At 32.3% G+C, this 26,694-nt stretch overlaps 2 protein-coding genes across 2 annotated transcripts; one reads left to right on the top strand and one right to left on the bottom strand.

Moving 5' to 3' along the window:
- The first annotated feature begins 7,367 nt into the window (after positions 1-7,367).
- LOC124944706 lies at positions 7,368-19,253 on the top strand. The gene is made up of 11 exons (XM_047485035.1): positions 7,368-7,503; positions 7,948-8,335; positions 8,527-10,117; positions 10,296-11,702; positions 11,827-12,155; positions 12,977-14,580; positions 16,296-16,665; positions 16,751-16,898; positions 17,879-17,982; positions 18,772-18,863; positions 18,975-19,253. Exons 2-11 carry the CDS (start codon positions 8,085-8,087, stop codon positions 19,049-19,051), a joined length of 5,973 nt encoding a protein of 1,990 aa, XP_047340991.1. The 5' UTR covers positions 7,368-7,503; positions 7,948-8,084; the 3' UTR covers positions 19,052-19,253.
- Positions 19,254-23,098: 3,845 nt separating this feature from the next.
- On the bottom strand, positions 23,099-24,062 carry LOC124910636 (ethylene-responsive transcription factor 3-like). Its single transcript, XM_047451306.1, has 2 exons — positions 23,992-24,062; positions 23,099-23,905 (listed from the first exon to the last, which is right to left on the bottom strand). The coding sequence occupies exon 2, from the start codon at positions 23,901-23,903 to the stop codon at positions 23,229-23,231; it is 675 nt and encodes a 224-aa protein (XP_047307262.1). The 5' UTR covers positions 23,904-23,905; positions 23,992-24,062; the 3' UTR covers positions 23,099-23,228.
- Positions 24,063-26,694: the final 2,632 nt, after the last annotated feature.

The following is a 26,694-nucleotide window of genomic DNA, read 5'->3' on the forward strand; positions in this document are numbered from 1 at the left end:
ACTATTATAATTATAATTACAAAATCAATTATCTTTATTTATTTCAAGTAAATCTAAATAATTTATAGATTAATAAATTTTATAATCACAATTTTAAAATTATAAAAATTTACCTAAAATAAAAATTTACCAAAACCAATAATTATTAAACTCCTTTAAAATTATAAGATCATAATTTTTAAAGTTAAGTCCATATTTTATATTTATTGAATTATTAATAATTAAAATTTATCATATTTATAAAGTTGTATCAAAGTTTTTCAGATCTCCTTTAAGCTACGTGGCTTAGGTGTTTGGGTATAGGGCCGAATAAAGTGGAGGTGGTACACGTGTGAGATAGCATATGGAACATTCATTAAATATTAGGCATTTTAGGTTTTAAGTCTCATTTGGAAAATTTGTATGTTTAGGAATCCATTTCTTTCTTAATTTCTTATTCTATATAAGTATAATAAGGTTGAAACAAAAATTATTAGTATGATAAGGATTGATATTTAGGTTGATGATAGAGATTTATTTTGTTAGTTTTTTTTATAGTAAAATAAAAATATAAATATAAAGATTTAACTCATTAATATAACACAAATGTGAAATTGAGACTGCTTCGTAAGGATTAATTGAGATTCATATTTCTTTCAAATATTATAATTTAAGATTTCTTATTATTAAAGATATAAAAATAATAAGTTGTCTTAACGATTTTAAATATCGTTAATTTATTATATATGTGACATTTATAAATAAATAAAAAATTAATGTTATTAGTTTAATTACCGAATTTCAAGCGAAGTGAAAATTTTAACTATCAATTTTCTAATATTCGATAGTCAAAACCTTCAATTAGCTAAAATTCGGTAGTTAAATTAACGACATGAGTCTTTTTTCAGGTCAGGAACCAGAAGTGGTAGTTGGTGTAATACCGCTGCAGACGGGTCCGCCGCTAGAGAATTTATTTATTTATAAATATCACGTAGATAATAATTTAACGCGGTTTGAAATCGTTAAAATAAAACCTCGTTTTATATAATTTTAACAATAAAAAGCTCAAAATTGTAAGATTTAAAAGAAAATGTCCGAAATCTCAATTGACTCTAATAAGGAGTCTTAATTTAACCATTTATTTTTAAGATAATTTGAGTAAAAACAATATTTGATTAAGAGACTAGACATCTAATGGTGTTCAAATAATAAGTTTTAAGTTAGACCTAAATATTTATGTCATTAATTTAATTATTATTTTTTAGCAAATTAAGGGTTTTAGAATTTTAGAGAATCGATAATTAAAACTCTCGTCTAATTAAAATTCGGTAGTTAAATTATTGACATAAATATTTTATTTATTTATAAATATCACATAGAAAAAAAACACTTAATTATATTTGAAATCGTTAAAACAAAATATTGTTTTTTATTAATAAATAACCATAAAATAAATATGAGGTTTAAAATAATAGATCTGAAATCATCCTCAATTATTTATAATTTTGTCATTCATATTATTTTTACTAGTTATTTTTAAAATGATTTATTCTTGTACAATTTATTTTATATGTATAATAATATGAATTATTGAAGTCAATGTTACTTGTTAATTAGGCTTGTAAAAGGAGATGTCAAATATGTGATGGGCCACATGGCGCAATTTTGAATAATATTTTATTTTAATTACTTAAACAATATGCAAAACTCAATCATATATTCATATGTACCATGTAATGCTTATTTTATTTTGGGATTCTACTACTCAATCATAGTATCATTAATTAATAAAGCTTTATTTAAAATATTTGTTCTTTGTGCAGAAAGAAAATAAATTTTATGTTAGTAAATATAATGATTTTATTTTCAAATAAATAAGTTATACACTTTTAATATTTTAAGTTAACTAATAATCAAATTTAAAAGTTTACTTGCTAATTAGGGTTTTGTTCTAATTTGAAGAGTGAAAGAAAGTTATGATTGATTATGATTCTAAAAATGTGATTTTTCTTTTACAAAAAACTTATAAATATTAATATATATTAATAAAAGAATAAATATTTTCATTCATTAAATAATATAATAGATGTGATTAAACAAAATTATGTTTGCACCCAAGTTTTGAAAAAAGAGATATCAAAGATGTAATGAGCCACATGGCACGCTAATGACTGACAGGTTTCAACCCTTCAATTTTTAACAATATTTTATTTTAATTACTTAAATAATAAGCAAAAATCAATAATTTCTCATTTCAATATAATTTTTTCTCTTTAAAAATATATCATGTTGGAATATAATTAGATTTGAATAATAAATATTATTAAATTAGTTAATATATATATATATATAATTATAAGAAAATAAAAATATTATTTTATTTAAATTAATATTTCAATGAGATATTAATTTTTTTAAATAAATTAAAAAATATATTTTTTTTTCAAATTCAGCACCGGAATTGGGTTTCCAAATATATTGTAAAAGTAAAATATCAATTCTCTGTTTTTTATTTTTTCAATTATTACGACCCATTATAAAAATTTTAGTCATTCAAACCGTATTCGACAATTTTAAATGCATATATATCGAAAAAACATTCAATTTAAAACATAAAAACGTCAGTGTGTTCCGTCCGGATTGGAGGAGACGGTGTTGGAGTAGTTGTTTTCTACTTCGCACACGCGTCTTCTTACGTTACAATGGGCGATGTAGACGATTCTTATGCGTTGGATGAAAATTCAGCGCCTATCTGATGGTTTTGGTTTCAACTATAGCGATCCTTCTAGATTTCGGCTACACCCGATTATAAATTTTTTATTTATTTAAACCTTAAGTGTTTATTTGAAATTGATTTTTTTTAAATATACATAACATTTAAAATAAATATTACATTTATTTTCTCAATTTATTTTCTAGTCAAACAATGGGTGAATTTGTTAAGTGGGACCGACTTCGTGAACATGTCAGCAGGATTATGATGTGTGCTGATCTTCTTCACTTTGATTATGCTCTCAGTACGAAGAAAATGATAATGAACATCAATATGTTTGGTTCTATCATGATGCACTTGATCTTTGGCCAAACAAATAGCACTTAAGCTATCACAAAAAACAATTGTCTGATCATGATGGATACTAAGGTCACTGATTAATCCTTTCAACCATATACCCTCCTTGGCTGCTTCAGTTAGCGCCATATACTCAGACTCGGTAGTGGACAACGTCATCGTCGACTATAATGTTGCCTTCCAACTAACCACAACACCAAGGGTGTAAACATAACCAGTCATTGATCTTCTACCATCGATATCTGCAACATAATCTGAGTCCGAATAACCAGTTACGAGACATTGGTTATTACTCCCATAAATGAAACCAACATCGAATGTGCCTCTCAGATAGCGAAATATTCGTTTTACCGCTTGCCAGTGTTCCTTACCAGGTCGAGACATAAACCTGCTAACAACACTAACTGAATACGCAATATCAGGTATAATGCATACCATGACATACATTAAACTACCCACCGCATTAGCATACGGTACATTAGACATGTATAACTTCTCAGCTTCAGACTAGGGTACGAATATAGACAAATGATCAGTAACAACTGTAAGAGTATTGAGAGCCTTTGCTGTACTCATCCCAAAACGAGACAACATTTTCAAAATATAACTCTTCTGTGAAAGAAATAGCTTCTTTTGAACTCGATCTCTTACTATTTCCATGCCTAGAATTTTTCGTGCTCTACCTAGATCTTTCATATCAAACTCGGAACTGAGAAGGTCTTTCAGCTTTTGAATCTTCGACATCTTCTTGGCTGCGATTAACATGTCGTCTACATACAGGAGTAAATAAATCAAAGAACCATCACCGATTTTATTGTGATAGACACAAAAATCATATGCACTCTTATTGTAACCATGTTCAATCATGAAATTGTCAAACCTCTTATACCACTGTCGAGGAGACTGTTTAAGTCCATACAAAAACTTCTTCAGACTACAAACATGTGTTTCCTTACCAGGAACAAGAAATCCTTCAGGCTGACTCACCAGTATATCCTCCTCAATCTCACCATGTAAGAAAGTCGTCTTCACGTCTAATTGCTCGAGTTCCAGATCCTGATATGCTACTATAGCTAGTAGTACCCTGATAGAAGTGTGTCGGACTACAGGTGAGAATATCTCATTGTAGTCTATGCCTTCCTTTTGACTGAATCCCTTTGCAACTAATCGTGCTTTATATCTGGTCCCTTCAGCACTAGAGGTTCCATCTTTCCTTTTGAAAATCCATTTGCACCCAATGACTCTTCTTCCCTTAGGTAAAATAACCAACTCCCATGTATTATTCTTGTGAAGTGATTCCATTTCCTCACACATGGCAGCAATCCATTGCGCAAAATCACCACCATTAACAACTTCATTGTAAGAAAATGGCTCGTTATGTATGACATCTTCAGCTACCTGAAGTGCATAACTTATCATTTCTTCAGTATCATTCATAGAGGGATTGCTTGTTCTACTTCCAGGACCAGTTGAGATCTTTCTTCCCTCGATTGAATGAATTAACCTGTCAGGAGCTTTAATTTGCCTTTTAGGTCGTGTTGCAATGTCAGATTGACTTTCAGGTGCTCCAAATTGATAAACTTCCTCAGATGGCTTATCAGTAACGTGTGTCATGTCAGTTGTCCCTTGAACTAGAGCCACCTCAAGCTCCACCTATTTCTCGGTATTATTATTTTCTCCAGAAAGTGATGGCTTGATAGAGGAGTTAAGTATAAACTTCTCATTAAAGGTGAAATCCTTGCTGAGGATTACTCTACCTTTAGAAGATGACCCGATTCTATATCCCTTGACTCCATCTCCATAGCCCATGAAAATACCCTATTTTGACCTTGGTTCTAACTTCCCTTCATTAACATGATAGTAAGATGTGCACCCAAAGACTTTCAAATGAGAATAATCAACGACGTTACCATACCATACCTCGTAAGGGATTCTGAAATCAATCCAAGTGTGTGGTGCACGATTTATCAAATAGCAAGTCGTTAAGACAGCCTTGCTACAGTACTTTCTAGCCAATCCCGCATTAGAGAGCATGCTTCTAACTCTCTCTAACAATGTTTGATTCACCCTTTCTGCTACACCATTTTGCTGTGGTGTACCTCAGATAGTGTGATGTCTTGCAATCCCCATATCCCTACAGAACTCATTAAACTCAGATGAACAGAATTCAAGTCCATTATCTGTTCGCAGCCTCTTAACCTTCTTTCCAGTTTGATTCTCCACCAGTGCCTTCCAATGTTTGAAAGTCTTAAAATACCTCGCTCTTATGTATTATAAGATACAACCAGGTCATCCTTGAGTAATCATCTATGAATGTTACAAAATATCTATAACCTCCTATACCTTCAAGTTGAGGAGGACCCCAACAATCAGAGTGGATATAATCCAGTGTGCCTTTAGTTTTGTGAACTCCCTTACTGAACTTACTGCGATGTTTTTTCCTGAAAATGCAGTGTTCACACAACTCAAGGTTGGTAACCTTGTGGCCAGATAGAAGATCATGTTTGGAAAGAATTTACATCCCCATCTCCCCCATATGTCCAAGTCGCATATGCCACAACTTGGTTAAATCAGGGTGCCGATTCACAGATTTGGATGCGACCGCAGCGGAACCTGTCAGCGTCTTACCTTGTAGTATATATAAAGTATTCTGTTTGATACCTTTCAGTATTATTTCTGAACTTTTACTGATGCACAATGTTCCTTCTTCACCGCTAAATTTGAAACCTGTAGCATCTAAAATGCCTAAAGATATTAAGTTCTTCTTTAGTTGAGGAACATGCCGAACGCCAGTTAGGGTCCGTATCTTACCATCATCAGTCAGAATCTTGATAGTTCCAATACCCCCGTTCTACATATGGCATCATTTCTCATGACAATGTTTCCACCATCATAATATTCATAGGTATCGAACCATTCTTTGTTCGGACTCATATGATATGAACACCCTGAATCCAACATCCACGTATCAATAGGGTGTAGAGAAGCATTAACTACAAGGGCAATGTCCTCCTCTGAGTCGGTGTCTCTGTCTTTATGTGCTATCGCAACCGTAGAATATTTGCCCATTTTCTTAGGACAATTATTCTTCCAATGACCAGGTTCTTTACAGTAATTGCAGATGTCTTTAGCACTAGGGCCCTTAGCTTTGTATTTTTAATCCTTCTTCTTTCCAGGTCTTTGTAGTTGACTGTGCTGACAATCAACCCAGATGCTTGACTGTCTACAATTTCAACGCTCGCCTTATGGTGCAGTTCTCTAGTATGAAGTGCTGACCGAACTTCCTCTAGAGTTACGGAGTCTTTACCCACAACGAACGATTGAACAAAATTTTCAAACGAGTTGGGTAAAGATACCAACAGAATTAATGCAGAATCTTCATCTTCGATCTTAACATATATATTTTTCAATTCAAATAATATAGTGTTTAACTTATCAAGATGTTCACGAAGAGACTTACCTTCAAACATATGAAGACTGAACAGACGTTGCTTCAATAACAACTTGTTAGTTAGTGACTTTGTCATGTACAAAGCCTCTAACTTCGATCACATACCGATTGCGGTATCTTCATCTAATACCTCAGTAATCACTTCATCAGCCAAACAAAGTAAAATCGTTAAGTGTGTCTTCTCTTCTAAGACCTCAAGCTCAGTAGTGATTTTACCAGAGGTAGACTCCTTTGTAGGACCTGCAACTATATTCACATTTTTCTTGGACAATGATGCCCAGACGCCTTGTTGTTTAAGCAAGGCTCGCATTTTGATCTGCCATAGACCAAAACTTTTTCGCCCTGTGAATTTTTCGATTTTCAAATTCATTGAAGACATCTTCTCGTTAGAAAACAAATAGTGATAATCTGATCGGATTTAACCATCCCGCTCTGATACCAATTGTTGTGCGGAATGTAAGAAAGTGATGAACAATGAAGTGTGAAAAAACAGATGAAGAGAAATTTTTTATTGTCAAAAGATGAAGATGAAAAGATTACAGCAAAAGAAATAAACTACGACTATAAAAATGATGAAAACAAGAAAACGTATATATTAACTTAATTAAGCATAACTGTAAAATTAAATGTGATATTAATTCCTATACTAAAGATAATAGTTGAGGTTATAGTCATGTCTGATCATTTTTAACTAATTAAAGTGTTAAATGAAAATTTATGAATAAAAGCTCAAATAAAACTAGCCCTTAACAAAATAAATTGCCCAACCTTCAACAGACCCATGAGACCCACGGCCCAATATCGCCACCCTTTTATTTTATATTTTTCAACAGATTCGCGCCTCTTCTTCTTCTCCGGAGCTTCAGTCTTCCGACCCCCGGCCGGCGTCAGACCATCACGGCAGTCGACATTCGGTAAGCGGTATAGCACGACTGAATCTCACAGTCCTCACCACTCGGCAGAACACGGCTCAATCTCCGTCCAGCGGTCCTCCAGCCTCCAGGTACCATTTTAATCATTTTTATACTTAGTAATTAGTATGTTAGTTTAGAATTTAGATTTTAGGAATTAGGTTAAATGTGAATAATGATTAATGTGCATGATAATTGCTAAGAAAAAACATTTGTTTCTATTATAGGTACTCTATGACTAAGATTAAGAACAAAATTGTTAAGATAGTGAGGTTTTGTATGGATTGACAAAGTCACTAGTGGGTTTAATTTCTAAACTATTCAATGCAAAAACATAGTTTCTTAGAGACGAAGAAACAAATGATACTATTATAGATGAAGAACAAGATTTGGAAAATGTGAAATGAAGTGTAAGTCAATGTTTATGATTTGATAACATTGGTGGCCTTCTGTCTAGCAATAGATGGATTTGCTAATGTATATTAATTCTTTCAATTTTTGTTTATCATGTCTTATTTGTATGACACATTTTTCAGAAAAAAACAGGGATAAAAAATTGGGACGTTGTCAACGGCGGCAGCGACTCTTCGTCTTGAACCTACAAGCTAAGCTGGTAGGTAGGGGATTGGATCGGCCCGGGAGAATTTGTCACTTACACTTTTGGAATACTCCCATGTCAATCATGGCTGATTCTCGAACCACAAGAGAGGTGGAGAAGGCCATGAAGAAAAAGAAAAGGAAGATGTCAAGCTCTCGAGAAGAGGTAGAGCAGCAAAGACCTGCAAAAACCGTTCGCTCCGATTATTGTGAGGAAGAGAAGTCAGAGCAACACATAGAAGCAGCTGAAAAGCTTGAAGATTGTCCTCCTTGGAGAAACCTTTCTTTGATTTTGGTGCTTCAGAACAAAACTACCAATGTTCACAAGTTGGTGCTTGTCTTATCTCTGTTCATGTGCTTCATATTAAATTTCTCTTTGATTGATTAGAATGTTGATTAATTTTCTAATCTAGCTACTCTGCGATAGGGTTTTTGTTTTGGTTTTACTATATATTCTTGCTTCTTATTCAAACTCAACTTTTTTCTGCTTTTACTGACAATAGTGAATTGTAATGCAGGAAGGTCGAGCTGGCCTTTAATTATGTCAAATTGGGAGTTACTGAACGAGATAACGACAGAGAAGATTTAGAGACAGTTAGCATCTCAAGAGTTGTAACGTTTCTCAATGACTGGGTCCAGAGCTTGCTGATTTCTTCAGAAAAGAGAATTAGAACAGAACAATGCAAGCCTCATTCAGAGACCATGGGCTCGTGTTTGGACAATAGATGCTGGGAGATTTTAAAATTTTGCTTAGAAAAGTCTCTGGTGCTACATCTCTCATTGAACATTTCACGAGACATCCTTCGGGTTGTTCACTGTATAGTGAAACATGTAACCTCCACACTGTTTGTTGAACCAGACATGGAGACCACATTATTTGGCCTGTATGGTACTGTTCTTGATTGTTTGCAGTTGGTATTTTCATCTCATGGTGGTGTTTCAAATGAAAGCTTAGACTTATGGATTTTGGTAACTGGAGCGGTATTGGAACTTGTCCAAAAGACGCTTGATCACAATAAAGATGGTAATAAGGTGGCTTTATTTTCCCTTCAGTTATCACTTAGTGTACTTGAACCATTCGGAAAGTTCTTGAAGATTCATCCAATTCGAAAAAATGTTTACCATGAGTTTTTGGATAAGCTCCTTGATCCTCTATTGCATTTGTTGAATGTGTTATCTTGTTATGTTCATGGACGTGACTCTGTCCTGTTGGATAATATATTGCAAGTTATTAAGGATATATTGTCCCATGGGCTGTTCCACTCAGTTCATATTGATGGTTTTATGAACTTGCAAGTTGGGAAACATGCGATTTCCGGTGATGAACTTGTAAAAGATGCCAAAGTTATTATTAAAAGTTATCATAGGCATCTCTTTGACAAGTTAGAAATGTTTTTGTTGCAGAAGCGTTATTTAACATTAGGTGGTGTAGGGGAGTTGTTTCATTTATTTATCAACTGTGTTAAAAATCTGGAAAGCACGTCAGCTTCTGGAGGGTTTTTACAATTGAAGGAAGATTCTCCTAGTGACGTGTCTAAATTACATTCCAACAACAAGGGTTACAGTTTGATTGCCGAAACCCGCAAATCAGTATTCAACTTTTTTGCACAGATTTTGGAACCTTATTTGCTTGAGTTTAACAGTTATCTTAAAGATGAAGTGGAAGCAGGATATAACTTGCCGGAGATTCAGGCTACACTCAGAACTACCAGTAATGTGCTTCATACATTTGTGCAAGAAAATGTATATATACGGGTAGAGGAGGATTCTGATGGAGCTTCACTGAATTTTCTAAAGGTTATTTATGATATTGTACTTTCCTTGTCAGGTAGAGTGAATAATATCTCTCCATTAGCTCTCTGTTCAAGTCGAACAAGAGAAGTGGAAATGCTACTTTTGATAGCCAAAGAGCTCATTATCATTTTGCAGTATTTAGTCAAAATTGACTATGAGGTTATCAGGAATGATTTGGAAAACTTATGGATGATAATATTTTCGTTTGCTGCTCTTGCTCTCTCATCATCACAAACACCAGAGGAACACACATTAACTACCCATATCATTCATCTTGGATGCCAGCTTGTTAATCTTTATAGTGATCTTCGACAGGTAAGTGATCAACACAATTGTTTTAATAGAACTGAGAATAAATATACTGCAGTATCATTATTTGTAGACAGACGATTTACTATTTTTCCATTCCTTTCTTTTCCTCAATCTTTTCTCCATCAATCTATTTTTCTTAGTTGTAGTTTTCTCCCTGTCCTTACATACTGAATCGCTGCAGGTCAACAATGCTATTTTAGCTATGTGTAAAGCTGCAAGGACACTGATTTTGCCAAATAATTTTGGAGAAAGGACTGACTCAAACGAGTATGTAATAAAATCACCTGCATTAGGTTGCGATGTATATGGAAAGTCAATTAGGATTTTGTTAACTTCGAGTGAGTTTAGGCTTGCTATACACAAAGCTATAGTCTCAACACCTGAAGGGCAAGCCAGCAGCTGCATCCGTATTTTGGAAACAGATATTTTCGAATCTCTGCAATGGTTAAAACTTGGGGTTGCCAAGCTAGACGCGCAAGCAGAACTTCTAGGAACAGCCATATGTGATTTATATGTGTTGGTTTTCGATTCCCTTACCGTTACAAGTGGTAACAGTAAGATGATTGGTCTTTCTGTCAACAATCTTATAAAATTGTTGTGCCCTTTTATTACTGGACTTGTACAAGTAAATCCAGGCAGCTGTAAAGAGCTCCTCCGCTTAGTTGTAGGTGAAGATTGGGGCAATACAGACAATCAAAGTAATTTGTCATCTTGTTATTGGCTTGTCCTATTATTCTTTCGGTTATACATGTCTTGTAGATACATATACAGACAAGTGATCAGCTTTGCTCCTCCAAAAACATCAATAAAGATGTCAGAGGAGATGGGTGACTTAGTTACTGCCTACTCCGGGAAAGACCTGTTGGAAAGAACTGACTGGACTTGTGGAGGATATTTTTCTTGGGCTGGCCTTCCTTCAGCTTCTCTTTTGAGAATTATGCAATCACTTTCATCCACTTATATTAGTAACAAAGCTAATGAAGAAGCTCCTCTGATTTATGTAATGAACATGGCCGCTATTCAGAGGCTTGTGGAGTTGAATAGGTTGATGAAGTCTTCTGAGTATGTTTCACAATGGATTAAATCTTCTCGTCGAAACAAGGTTAAGGATGAAAGTACTTGTCCTGTTAAGAGTAAAGGAAGCAAAAAATTGAAGAAGCACGCCCTAGGTTTTAAGCAAGAAGCAGAAGATCTAACCAACTTTATAATGGGACACCTATCTTTACTTGTTAAAGACCAAGACTCCATATCATCATATATTGCTGCTACTTCTAATACCAGTAATGCTCAGTCTCTGCATCAATATGATGAGAGGAATTCTGGTATTGGTGTTTTAGGTAAGAGGTCATTGCCTTATGCACTTTGGAAGCTTTTTTCCCAAAGTCTTGATATTTGGTGTGGCCATGCTTCAAAGAAGCATTTAAAGAAGTTCCTTTCGCTTTTAATTGATCATTCTGTTTCCTCTTTGAGAAGCGAGCCAGACGACTTTGGAAGGAAGTGCTCTGATGAACCTGGTCATCACAGGAGAATTCTAGGTTATCTTGACTCACTGGGTTTTCTCAATGATACTATTTTTTATGAGCAAAGAGTAAGTTTTTATTTGTTATTTAAGTTTCTATGGATTCTGTTGAATGCCTTTAGGGATGTTGGGTTCCTTTACCATGCCTGCAAATTGGGAACTATAAGTATGCTAATACTCTCTCATCTACTAGTTTGTTTGCAGGCACATGGCATCAAGGTTTTCTTCATTGTTGGAGAACTCTGCCAGGGCAATATTTAGTAGCTCTGTAGATGTTGATTTGATGTTGCCACTTGACTGTTCTGCGTTTATGAGCATAGTTGGAGAACCTCTCAGTGTTTGTGTTGTTGAATGTTCTAAGTCATTAAAAAATACAGGAGAGAGTGAAGAAAGCACTTCGTCTCTGAAAATGGAGTTTACAGTTTGTGAAGGCTTACTCAATTTCCTGTATTGGAAGCCAAAAGATTATATGGATTCTAAATCATTGTCACTTTACACAACATGTATCTTCAATCTTGAAAGGTAATCTTCTATGTTAGTTGTTTTATCCTTCCATCTATCTACCTATATGGAAGCTCACACTCCCTACATGGTACACAGAAAGAAGGTGGCATACCTGTTGCTTGTTCAGTTCAAATTGCATAATTTAGAAGTTGATCTGATTTTTTATGTGAATTATTGTAATTGCTTCCATACAATTTGAGTATAGCTATCACTCCTTTGACCTTACATTGGAGGGACATTATGTGTGTTCATCTGTAGTGTTAATATTCAGGTAAATAATGTTATTGTGTATGTTTTTCTAAACAAGTCACTAATCTATGATAATTTTTCTTAGTTTAGGTGCTTCATGCAGTTACTATCTCAAATTCTTTTCACTTTAGATTGTTTCTCTTTACTCTAAAAGAGACATTTGATTTTTCCCTTTTCTTGTACTGATACATTTTCACATACTAGAATGCACGTATTACTTCAGTAACAGTGGGCAAGGAAAATTTAGGTTAAGGTCATTGTGATATTGAAAGGGTAGCGGCAGAAACAAAATTTCTGGTCTGGTCATTGCAACTTAAAATACCGCAAGAAAAAGTCCCAGACTGGATGATTTGGCAAGAATAAATTATAGCTTGCCCAATACACAATAGTTTGATTGTAGCTTATTTAGTCAACGATTTTATTTCTTGACATATTTCTTAAGAAGAATTCCCATAAAAATATACTTGATATGCTATATAATTCTGGGTAGAGTTTTCCCCTTATTAGCATCGAAGTCTTTACTTGAGATATCGAGATCTTTGATCACTTGATGCAGAAGTTCCACTCACGTTTCTTGCATTATGTTTCAGGATCATAGTCCAGAATTTATTACGACGTGGAGGCGTTTTATGCTTGCAAAATCAATATAAGCTATTAAGGTTGCTACTTTCCTGCCGTCGAGCGAATAAGAGTTTTCTTGAGTCTGGTTCGTCTATCATTACTACAATTTTTTACCAGAGCTCATTTCCTGCTTTGTGGCTTTCAAAATCTTTGTCTACCTTGATTAAGTCTCTGCATTCATTATCTGACAATGGACCTTCCCAGATGAAAGAAGTCATATTTTCTTTGATGGATCATACATCATATACATTTCTAGCATTAAGTAAATATCATATTTTAAGTGCAAACAAACATATGAACGAGGAGTCTTCTGAAGGACAAGATATTCCAGGATGCTCTGATGATGATGGTAACATGGATGATTCTGATGCCTGGAAAATTATTGGCCAAGTGGCTGAGACTTTGACTGAACAGTTGAAGAACTCACTACTCTGTTTAAGTAGCAGCCTCCAAAACGAAAATTTGGGATCTTCTGCCAGCACTCGAGAGTTCAATAATTTAAGTTCTACTATTTCTTGCTGTTATGGTTTCCTATGGGGTTTCTCATCCAGCCTGGATAATGTAGATTTTAGTCGATCCAAGAGTGAGGTTATAGGGAAAATCAAATATTGCATAAATGTGTTGTCAGGTGGTTTAGATTATGTTCTACGTGTTTTATTCGTTGAGGACAGTCAGATGCCTAGTGGTGCAGATGGGGATCTGACTCTTCCCGTCTTCCATGACATTGATGGTTGCTTGAAGATCCAAGGTCCATTATGCAAAGACAACGAGATTGGAGATTGCTCTGATAAGTCTATTGGAAAAAAGAAATCCTCGATAGATATACCTGATAGCATGAACACAATTCTTACTAAGTACTATCCATTTAAGCTATGCAGTTTAAAGAACACTTTCTTGAAGGTCTTTCTCAAGGGGAAAAACTTGGAGGTTGCATTTTTTCTCAGGCAGATATTTATTGTTTCTGCAGCTCTGCTGAGGCTGAATTTAAATATCAAAACAGATTTACCATCCAGCTCAGTGTCAATTCTTATTGACTTCTCTCTAGTTTTGTTCCAAGAGTTTGTGAATGAAGTTGAAGTTCCTCACCCACTTTCTTTTGTTTGGTTGGATGGGGTGGTTATGTTCCTAGAAGAGCTAGGGAATCATTTTCCTCGTACCGATTCAATTATGTCAAGAGATTTGTATGCCAAGCTCATAGACTTACACTTGCAAGGTATAGGAAGGTGCATTGCTTTACAGGGAAAAAGAGCTACTTTAGCAGTTCATGAGATGGAGTCCAGCACTAAGACAATAAGTGGGCATTCGAGATTAGGCGAACCTTACCTTTCATATGGATCTTGTTATCTTGATGAATTCAAGTGCAGGTTGAGAATGTCATTCAAAGCATTTATGAAAAAATCACCAGAGTTACATACATTATCTGCAATTCAGGCGTTAGAGAGAGCACTTGTTGGCGCCCACCAAAGTACCATATCCTATGAGGTATGTACTGGTTGTACAAATGGAGGCACAGTCTCTCCCATAGTTGCTGCTGCTATTGAATGCCTAGATTTAGTCCTCGAGTTTGTTACAGGTAATTTTTTCCTCTTCTCATTATGGGTCAAGTATATGATACACCTTAAACTCGAATTAGGTATATATAACTTGAAATTATATAAATAATAAAAATAGAATTAAGAACGAAGAGAATATAAGATACTGATAGAGGAGAGATAGAACCCTAACAATTAGGGTGAATACAATGAGAGGAGAATGAAAAGATAGAGATAAGTTGATCTTGAGAGATTTCTCGAATAATGTTATTGTGTTTTCTATAGACCCCCGATCTCTTCTTTATATAGCCTCCACCTACCATAATCAATCCTCAGCCGAATATTCTGTAGATTATATTATTTTCCTTATATACTCTCCAGCTGCCATAATCAGTTGCCCGTCAATCTCACATTTTTAACAATACCTTATTAATAATTATTTATTTCTATATAAATAATTATTAATTCTAAATCAATTAATATTCCATATTTTGGTTTACTGCCTTATTTATTAATAAGGGTTACATCTACCCATCAACTTATTTTAGGGTTAAGAACCCTAACCCCTAATAATCCCTCGTAACAGTATACTGGAGAGGTGATGAACTAGGGATCCACCATTGAATATCTAAAACTAGATCTTATTTGATGTAGTTTTCTCCTTTCAAATAATCTATTTTTTTCGGAAAACAAATATTCTTTTGTTGAAAAAGTGGGTTATTTGGGTTAAATGACTAAAATATCTTTTGTATTTAGCATTTTAAAAGGTTAAAGAAAATAAAGTAAGGGTATTTTAGTTAATTGATGAACAAGGCCCTAGGTTTGTTGTATACATTGAAATTTGGTTTTGACAGATATAGGCTGTATTATACAACTTTATGCTGCACATTTTATAGGTTTTGCTAAAAGGAGTCTCAATTTCATTGAGGAAAAAAAGGGAATATTTATACACAAACTTTCTCAATTGAGGGAAAATGCCCATGAAGGTCTAAAAAAGCATAATGTTACTATAGATAGGGTTTGAGAAGGGTTTTAGGTTAGAAAGTAGAATGGCCTAAAGCCCTTTAGGAGAGGGTACAGAGAAATCATTCTTTCAACATTCATTTCACATGATTCTTAGTGGCCTGGCCTTACATTGTATTTATAGGGTCCTCCATATGCCACCTAATTACTGATCTCGCAATACTGTCTAGCGCAATATAGATACTATAAAAGTTGAAATACTTATTCAACATTACATCTAACAGCTCATATACCATCCCTAACACATATAACATTAACAGTATACAAATACTATAAAGTTAAGGACTTATTTAAAATTACTTGCAACAGCTAATACACCAACCCTAGCACACATAAGTACTTGCGAACTTGATATGGTGCAAAATTGTCCACCTGTTAAATAAATCTACTCTCGTAGTGAATTTAAACATCTTACATCTTAGCCTATTTGGAAACAGTTTTACTGATTTAGTTTTGATATGGCATAAAAACTTCCATATTTGCTTACATACAATTACAACTTGAATCACTACTTAACCCGCCCATGGTAGCTCAAGTGAAAAGTTTCTTCACCTGAGAGGCCGAGGTCTCATGTTCGATTCCCACTAAAAACACCTTGAGTTTAGTGGGGGTATGGCGGTAAAAAAAATATCAAAACCTTGAATAGCTAATTAATTGTGGAGCACATTCTATTTTCTATCAATTTGAAGTCCTTGTGCATAAGTCATGTGAAAAAAGTGCTTCAAATTTTCAGGGCGGAAGCGTTTGAGTATTATCAAAAGACACATACAGAAATTTGTTTCTTGCTTGTCCAACATTATCTTGCACTTGCAATGCCCTCAAATCTTCTATGGAAAAGTTATCATCAGTCAAGGCCCAGTTCATCCTGATTCAGGAGCAGCTATTCTAATGTGCATAGAGGTTATGACTAGGGTTCTCGGGAGGCATTCCTTATACCAATTGGACCCTTATCATGTTGTGCTTTCCTTGCGAATACCTGGATCAGTATTTAAACACTTCTTACAGACCAAAGACGAAATGCATGCTGTAGACAGGCGATTATCCATAGATCTATTTGCTGCTTGTTGTCGATTACTATGTACAGTTGTTAAACATCGCACAAGGTAGGCTGTCTTTTGAGCAACTAGTAAACTTTATGCATTTGTTTTAACGCATTTGCACTGATTTCCATTTTTTGTGTTTTGACAGTGACATTGTGCACAATGTAGCTTTAGTAGGAGATTCTGTTTCCATTCTTTTGCATTGTTTGGAGATACCTGATGGAAAAGGATGCTTTGCGTGGGAACTTCAAGAGGGGGTGAAATGTGCTTATTTTCTCCGAAGAATATACGAAGAGGTACGTCGATGAAATATTAACATGTTTTTGCATGGTGGTACATTTGGAAACATTTTTTTCCCACTAAGATATCTCATTTGGATGTGAATACAGACGAGTTCAAGTTTGAAAACAGAACATATAAATTTGGAAACAAATTCAAGTTTCTGTGCATTTCCATCAGATACACTTGGAAACAAATTCATAAATTTATTGGTGTTTTTTCATATGGATATGGATTCAGATACAAAAACAGAAATAACAGAAAGTGTTTCCAAATGGGTATTCTTTTAGTCTATATCATCTGTCAGTTTTGTAGATCACCGCCGCTACTTTTGGAAATGTATCTATCGATGTCCATTGGAAATTCAAATAACAAATACATGTATAGTGGTCTTAATGTTAGACTGTAAACTTCAATTTCTTTCAATATACTGTAATACAAGGAATCTATGCTATTTATATCTATTTACTATAACTATTTACAATCATGCCACTTACTATATTTACAGTCATATACTGACCCTACCTTAATGTTTACAACCGTAACAGAAGCTTAACAAAATTTAATGACTGTTTTGTATTCACTATGATTATCATTATTTAATAATATACTTCTGATAGAGATCAATTTGGTAGGGTTGTGAGGATATATGACAAAATTATAATTAGGGTTGTTAGATAGAATTCACAAAGCCATAGATGAGAAAGAACCCGAACTACTTCATTCAACCTATTTCTTTTTATCGCTAAATTGAAGAAGCTATACAAGGATGCCTATATTTTAACAGAGAAATAAGAGGAATCTGAGATGAGAAATATAGAATAAGTGTTTTGAATTGAATTGAATTATCAAATTTGATGCCTGCTTATTTATCATATACTTCTCTCTAAATGGAATCTGAGACAGTGTCATTATGTGCAATGTTTGAGGAAGTGCGACAATGTATAGTAGTTGTGTTTTTACGCTGTATGAAAATTTCATTGCAAAATTTATGTAGATACGCCAGCAGAAGGATGCGTTTGGTGGACAATGTTCTTTGTTCCTATCAATTTACATCAGGACCTATTCAGGATATGGGCCCCTTAAAATGGGCATAAAAAGGTAATAATAATACGTGTGAAGTAATTATCCTATTATTTTGTCCAATATAATATTTTAACTAAGAAGAAACATAGTTTTGACAAATCAGAATATAGCAACACAACCTGATGAAATACTAAAAACACACCTAGGGCTTTGTTTGATGTGGTTTATTTGGATTCAACTATCCCATCATCAATCACTTCTTCCATCCAATCATCAATTAATGTACAAAACACCTTTATTTTAGTTTTGTATAACATTTTAAAATTTTAAATAGCAAGAATATTATGGTCATTTTACCCAAATAATATCCAAACAAACCACTTTTTGCAAGAAACCAAATTCAAACAAGCTCTTAGACAAGCCCCCAATATGCAAGAAAATGTGATACTTGATTGGTATACGCTAACCAAACTGAAAAGCCTTGCTCCCATTTGAATCTTTAGCAGTCATTTCTCTTTAAGCCAACATGTAAATGATTCAATCATATTATTTTGTCACCCAAATTCCTTTGCATGAACCATTGCCAAATAATTGGATCTTATAAAGGAAATGTATTCCATTTAAAGTTAACCAATTTTCCATTATGATCTCAAGCCACCATTCAGAAAGATGAACTATCACACCCCTTGGTATTTTTGCACAATATTTTTGTTACAAACCTGGTTACAAAATCGTCAAAGTTGAAATTGAAAATGAATTCTAGTTTATATAGGTTCAAGTTTTCATACCTAAATCATTTTAAAAAATCAGTTGAAAAGAAATGAATATGGATACTAATAGTTGGTTGAGTTTTGATTATGGTAGGGAAATAGATGAAGCAATGAGACCAGGTATATATGCTTTAATAGATGCTTGTTCAGAAGATGATCTTCAGTATCTACACACCATATTTGGAGGTAAAATAAACATGCATTCATTCTATTAAAAACTGCCTTTTTTTTTAAGGTAACGTTTTTGTTTGAAGGCTCAGTATTATTGAGGTCCTTTTTATTCGGTTATTATTACAGAGGGACCTTGCAGAAATACTTTGGCAGCTTTGCAACACGACTATAAAACCAACTTCCAATACGAAGGAAAAGTCTGAGAAAACGTTCTTCCTGGTCAGTTTTCTATATCTTGTTCTAATATCATTATTTGATCTTCTTTTTTCTTCTGAGGCCAAGAAAATATAGAACTATTCCTTGTTTTAGATCACCTGTAACATGTAGTTGTACATTAACATGAAATTTTGTTTAAGCTTACAGCCTTTTTTGTTGATTCTTTTTGTTCATTTGAAACAACTTTTTGTTAGAAATTGCTAAATTTATTTTGAGATTTTTGAACTTTTTGTTTCATACATAAAATTAACTGGTTAGGTTGAGAATGGACTCTAGTTTAGTTCTAGGGACAACTAAGATCATTATTTTTGTATCTATATATTTTAATATAGGAAGCTGGTATGACCCACCATAATTATGACATACACTCAAACAACGATGTTTTGTCTTCTTTCGATTTGATCCTTAATTAGTTTTAAGTGTTTTAAGGGCACGTTGTTATTAAATATTAAATAACATATTTTTTCTTAGTTGGTTCTATTGTCTTTGATTATTAGAGATAATAAAAATACAATTGAACTATTTTATGTCATTTTGTGAAAATTCATGGTTGCAGCGGGTATCGATTTTATCATAAACTTTTGAAATGCAATCATATTGCACTCATGGTTATAGAAGATATCGGTTTTAAAAGATTTAGTCGGTTTGGTTATGTTGATTTTTTCAGTCTCTATATAGATTTTGCAACTCCAATTTTAATTTGGGTAGCAAATATATTTTCTTCTTTTTAAAATGCAATGTTAACCCAATTTATTTTTCTTGATTCAAATAATAATTTTTTATGAAGTTGTTTCATATTTTCTTTCTTAACTGGCACCACCTCCAAACAAGAGCGTCAACTCATGGCGGAGCGGGCCTATCCATCAAAACCCATCGTTTGATGGGTCGATGATGGGCTGGCCCACCATTCCTGCGGGTTGAAAATACCCAAGGTGGGTTGTGGGTTAGGCGGGCTAGTTCGCAGGTTGTCTCACTATAAATAAAAATCATTAATAGTTTTAGAAAACAAGAGTTCAAGAATAAGATCAAATAATCATAATACACATCAAACAAAAGTCTTGTCTATCGTTACACATTAATTGACCAAATAATTCAACAAAGTAACTAAAATTTGAAAAATTCATAAAATAGAAATTTTAGGAAAATCAACATTTATTAAATATTATCAATCGAGATATAATCCATGTTAAATCCTTCTCCTTTATTGTTTCTCTTCAATGTCAGCATCTTCTAAAATATTTGATCATTGCTTGGACAATATTGATGTAATTATTACGGTGTCTTCTTGATTTTTATCTACATATGAAATACACAAAAATGAAAAGAGTTAAAAAATTCATATCAAAATAAACTAATATATGAAATCACAAGTCACAAATAAGTCAAGAACCTAATTAAAATTTTGTACATAGAATTATCGATAGCATATCTATGTAACAAACTACGAGTACAAATAAGAGCTTGCACATTTTCAGGAATAGTGGAACTTCTATACTTGTAATTGCTTGGCAATCATATGCCATCATTTCCTACATTAATTTAAATAGCTATAATAAAAAAATATAAACTAATTAGAGAGTACACGTAAAAAAAACATTAGAAAACTTACATCAAAGATTCTTTTGCTCTTTCTTTTAACTACTCTTACACTTTGGAGAGGTATGTGCGTGCTAGAAGATCATGGTTGTGAAGAACTTGTTTTGTTATTGTTAGAATATTGTTCAAAAATCTTATACAATTTTCTCTTCACAAGTTCCATATTCTCTTGGTATTTAAGATAATCATTCTCAACTTAAATGCCAAGATAAGATGGAACTTTTGAAGAGAAAATTAAAGGAGAAGGATTTGACATGGATTATATCTCGATGATATTTAAAGAACATTGATTTTACTGAAATTTATATTTTATGAAAATTTTAAATTCTAGTTTTTGTTAAACTATGGTCAATTAATGTGTAACGATAGACATGACTCTTATTTGGTGTGTATTATAACTATTTGATCATGTTTTTAAACTTTTGTTTTCTAGAACTATTAATGATTTTTATTTATTTTTATTTGTAGTGAGACAATTCGCAGGCTGGCTCGCCTAACCTGCAACCCACCTTTGGTTGGGGATTTTCGGTCCGTTGGGATGGTGAGCCGGCCCGCCGTCGACCTGTCAAACAATGGGTTTTGGTGGGTAGGTCCGCCCCACCATGGGTTGGCCCGTCTGACCACTCTAACGGTGATGTTAAAAATAAACAAAGTGTCAAGATTTAAAAAAAAAATAATCACCAAATGGCAAGAGTTCAATTGATTCATCCACAATAATTAGATTTTGGATTAACAACTCAAACCCTCAACAAAATTGATCATAATTCTTAACATAATTATAAATGCTCATTCTTATCGAACTCAACCATAAAAGAGAATCATTTATCACAAATAGAAAAAACATAGTGAATCAATCATAAATCACAACCATTGATGAACTCAACCACTGGAAGCATCTTGTTTGGTAGACTTTGGAACCTCAGGCAAACAAACAATTGTGCTGAAAAAGGAAAAATCTTAACGAACTCAATCAACAACAATCTTTAATCATAAACGACAATAATTAACGAACTCGATCATAAATGTCATCTTTTAACCATACACGAGTAAATGACATCCATATACCATGCACGACAACCTTCGACGTAAATGACATCCATATACCATGCACGACAACCTTCGATGTAAATGGCATCCATGTACCATGCTCCTTGACCATAATCGACAAACATTACCTTAACAAACTCAATCAAACCATAAACGACAAACCTTGACAAACTCAATCATAAACGACAATCATAAACCATAAACGACAAACTTTGACAAACTCAATCATAAATGACAACCCTTAATGAGCTCAATCATAAACCATAAAATTCAATCATAAATGTTGTCCATTAACTACAAACGACAACCCGCGACCAACTCCATCATAAACGACAAGCCTTAAAATGAACTCAATCAATAACAATCCTTAACCATAAACGATAAACCTTAATGTACTATATCATAAATGGGTATACCTCTTACCTTGGAACTCCATTGTAAATAACATCTCTTAACCATAAATGACAAACTTACTCATAAACAATAATAATTTATCGTAAGCGACACGCCCGCAAACCCCGCAAACGACTATATCATATATGGGTATACCTCTTACCTTGGAACTCCATTGTAAATAACATCTCTTAACCATAAATGACAAACTTACTCATAAACAATAATAATTTATCATAAGCGACACACCTTAATGAATTTAACCGCAAACGACAACCTTAATTATAAACTAAAACCCTACACAATCTCAATCAACAACAATCCTTATCAAACTTTATAATAAAAAACAATCCTTCAATCTAATCACAAATGATAATCTATCTAAATCATCACCCATTAATATAAAAAGGAAACCTCTCCTTCTATACAAACCTTAATGTACTATCATAAATGGTATACCTCTTACATTGGAACTCCATTGTAAATGACATCTCTTAACCATAGATGACAACCCTTGACGAACTCAATCATAAACAACAATTTATTGTACAATGAATTTAATGAACTCCATCAATCATAAGCGACAAGCCTTAATTATAAACTTTAAACCCTCCACAATCTCAATCAACAACAATCCTTATCGAATTTTATGATAAAAGAAAATCCTTCAATCTAATCATAAATGACCATCTACCTAAATCATCACCCAATAATATATATAAAAAAAAACCTCTCATTCTATACAAAACAAGTTAATTTGAAGCACATAATCTAAAGATTCAAACCCATACGATGCAATAGCTAAAATCATATGATAACTTCAAAGTATAAAAGTTTCATGGATGGAGATCAAATAGACAGATGTTTTATAAATGTAAGGGTCCATATGGATCTTTTCTTGTTTGAACAACAAAGATATGGAAAGTCCAAGATTGTCAAATATAGATACTATTAAATTAAAAACAAAGATCTGAATGATATATAGAAGTCTACCATGATTAGCATCATCAATTCATCATCTACTTTAGGTAAGTAATATAATCCACATGATAATAAAAAAAAGAAAAAGAAAAAAAAAAAAAGGGTCTTATTGGGGTAGTTTTTTTTTTGTAAACCAGTGAATGATCCTCAGATATGGAGATTAGAGAAGTCATCAGTCTCATCTGGTGGAGGTAGGTTAAGATCAAATGGAAGAGGATACTTGCCATTGCCATTGCCTTTGGAAGTGAAATCATTGTTTCCATGATTGATTACAGAGGATGAAGAATCACAATCGCTATGGTAATCATCAGGAGATAATGGGGGAGTGCGAGGCTTCCCGATTGATGAAATGGGATTTGGGTTAGGTGGTTTTGAAAGTTTTGAAAGTTTTGGACCACTGAATGATTCAACAGTGCTACTCATACCACTAGAAGCAGGTCTCTGGGCATTAAGTTGCTGAGGAAGTTGAGAAAGAGGACTATCCATGAGAATGTTTGGTGAAATCAAATGATAGTTTGGATATGGGAAATTGGTTATAGCGTTTGATCCCCTGAGATTGATCGCTGCCATATCATATGCACGGGCTGCATCCTCAGCCGTATCAAACGTTCCCAGCCATGCCCTACCTTTCTTCACAGGGTCTCTTATTTCAGCGGCGTATTTTCCCCATGGTCGTCTTCTAACTCCTCGATAGTGAATCGAATTTGCAACATTTGTTGCAGGAACCGATATGGTCCTTTCATCATCTTGATTCGCCCTCTCCATCGCACGATCAATCTCTTCCTCCTCAGCCGTCGCCGCCGTCTGAAATTTTTTCGCCATAACTGAAAACAAACCCACAAAAAAGATAAATTATCACTAGATTTGCAAAACCCATGAACAAAATGACGACAAATAAGAAGAAGATTACTTTCTCCATCTCCCTCTCATTCAACCTCATTGTTCTCCATATCTCAGTACAGAGAGTGAGTTGAGTGAGAGAGAGAAGAGGAGAGAGTCCTAAAGTTTCAACATTTTTTCATTTCTATTTTACCTCGAATTCACTTCCAAGAAATCACTCAAACTTCTGCAATTCTCTGCCATTTTCACATCCTCACCCTTCACTTTATATTGTGTGATTTTGAACCAAAAGTTTTTTCATTTACCCATCTGCCAACCACATCATTCAATGGAAAAAGATTTCATGACCTGTTTGAAATTCAAGATTCTCGAAATTTACTAATTTTTTATTTTGAATTTTGATAAAATAAAAAAATAAAAAACAATATTGTTACCAAACAAAACCTAATTACACTCCAAACCGAACCAAATTAATTAAATTAAAATATATAATGAAACACTCGGTGTCGTCATGTTATCTTTCGTTACAAGTAAATATATACAAATAATACATAACTTGACAAAGCAAAAACATACAAACGTCGACAATATTCGAGTAGTAATGTCTAAAACCTAGACCGTGTTCGGTTTAATATATTAGGGATTAATTTTTTTCTAATTGTTAATTAATCAGATCATTCAATGTTATTTATTTTTATTAAATGTTTATACATTTATTATTCTTTTTAAATAAATAAAAAATTTTAATTTTAATAAACTATAACAAAGAAGATTACAACTTAAAAAAGTAAAAAGTAAGATTACAATAAATATTTTTTTTAATTGATATTTTTTTACACTTTTTAATAATTCAAAAAGTAGAAAAGTGAAAATAATTTATTAGTTTTTAATATTAAAAAATATAACTGAAATAAAAAGTGGAAAAAAAAAGAAAAAGTATATAAAATGTGATTTTTCTTAAAACTTTTTAAATGATAATCTTCCACAAATAACTTCTTATTTTTCTTTTACTTTTTGAAAATTTGGCAAAAAAATATTTAAAAATCTCACTGACTTGATTTGAACATATTTTATAAGTTTGGGGCTAATTTAGCCTTATTGCTTTTAAAGCTTCATTGGATAAAATATATGGAATCTTTTTTATACATTAAACAATGATATAGTTTGATTTTTGGTAATTTAATATTTATTTATTGAATTCTTGTATTTAATGTACAAGTAATTATTTAAATAAAATGATTAAAATATTATAAATTAACTTATTATTTAAAAAATTGATCATATATAATTTTAAATTATTTAAAATAACCTCATATAAAACTTACGTTAAATATATAATAAATTATCTCAAATAAATCTAAACCATCCACATAAAAAAAACCTTTATTTTTTACTAATTTATCACTCCACAAATTTCAAAAACAAATGTGAGTCAAGACCTCGTGTATAAGATAAAAGAGTCTAAATTTGAGATTTTAATAATCTAATTTATTTATTTCAATTGATTATCTATTTAAAATAAACCCAAATAAACAGATTAACACTGGTTAATGAAAGCAATAAAATCATGTAAGAAAGCTAATTTTTTTAAATCTTAGGTTAAGCTTAATTTAGATTTATATATTTTCACTTAAAAAAAAAATATGAAATGAGGTTGTGTTTTGAAATTAATTTATAATGTAAATTTTTAGTTGTAATTCAAAATATATAACATTATTTTTAAAGTAATTTAATATTTTATAATAAAAAAATAATTTCAAAATATATTTCTCCAAACCCCAAATCAAACACGCTCTTAAAATATAAGATTTTGTGAATATGCACTATTATTTTATTATTTGTTTAAAAGATAAGAGGAATTTCACCCACTAATAAAAACAATTTTGTGACAATTGTCTTAAATTAAATTAAAAAAAACATTAAAAAAAACTACTAATAAGCTGTCAAACATCAATTGAGTTCATTTTCAAAAAAGTAAAAAATAAAAGAACAGAAAAATCGGGTTTTGAGCCATTTCTTCCTTGTGATCTCGTCACGTTTTCTAAGCTACTTTTTGTTAATTTATTTTATTTTTTATACGTTTTCAATGCTATTTTTTTTATTACTTACAAAAGTTATATTCATCGTCATCTAAATTTAATAAAAACAATATAGTTCAAGTATTAATTTGCACGTCAATGAACATTGGTACACATTTGACTATTTTCAGGGTTCAGTTGGGCGGAAGCCCAAAATTATTTTATTTTATTTTTATTTTTTTACGGTAAAATTTTGATATTAATCTTAATTTTTATTTTTTTTTAATATAATTTATTAATTTTTATTTAATTATTAAAAAAATGATAAAATTTTACTTTTATATAATTGTTTTTCTTAAAAAAAAATTATTATTATTTTAAACAACTCCTAAATTAATATGATATTGATGTTTCAAATTAATATCAAATTAGTAGCATGTAATAAATAAATATATATATATATATTTTTATATATATATATATATATATATATATATATATATTTATGGCATGATATTTATTTGTTGGAACTAGTTTGATGGTTTTTTTAAAATTTTTATTATAAGATTTTTACTAATTTTATAAATTCTTTTTATATCACATTAATAATATTTTAACTATTAAATTACTAATTTCATTAACTAAATAATAAAACTTTTACTATGTTTTTATTAAATTTTAATTTTTAAATATAAAATGACATTTTAATAATTAAACCAATTAAAATTTTATAATTTTTTTTTTATTAAGCGGAT

Source organism: Impatiens glandulifera, chromosome 7 (assembly GCF_907164915.1).
Source record: "Impatiens glandulifera chromosome 7, dImpGla2.1, whole genome shotgun sequence".
NCBI lineage: Eukaryota > Viridiplantae > Streptophyta > Magnoliopsida > Ericales > Balsaminaceae > Impatiens > Impatiens glandulifera.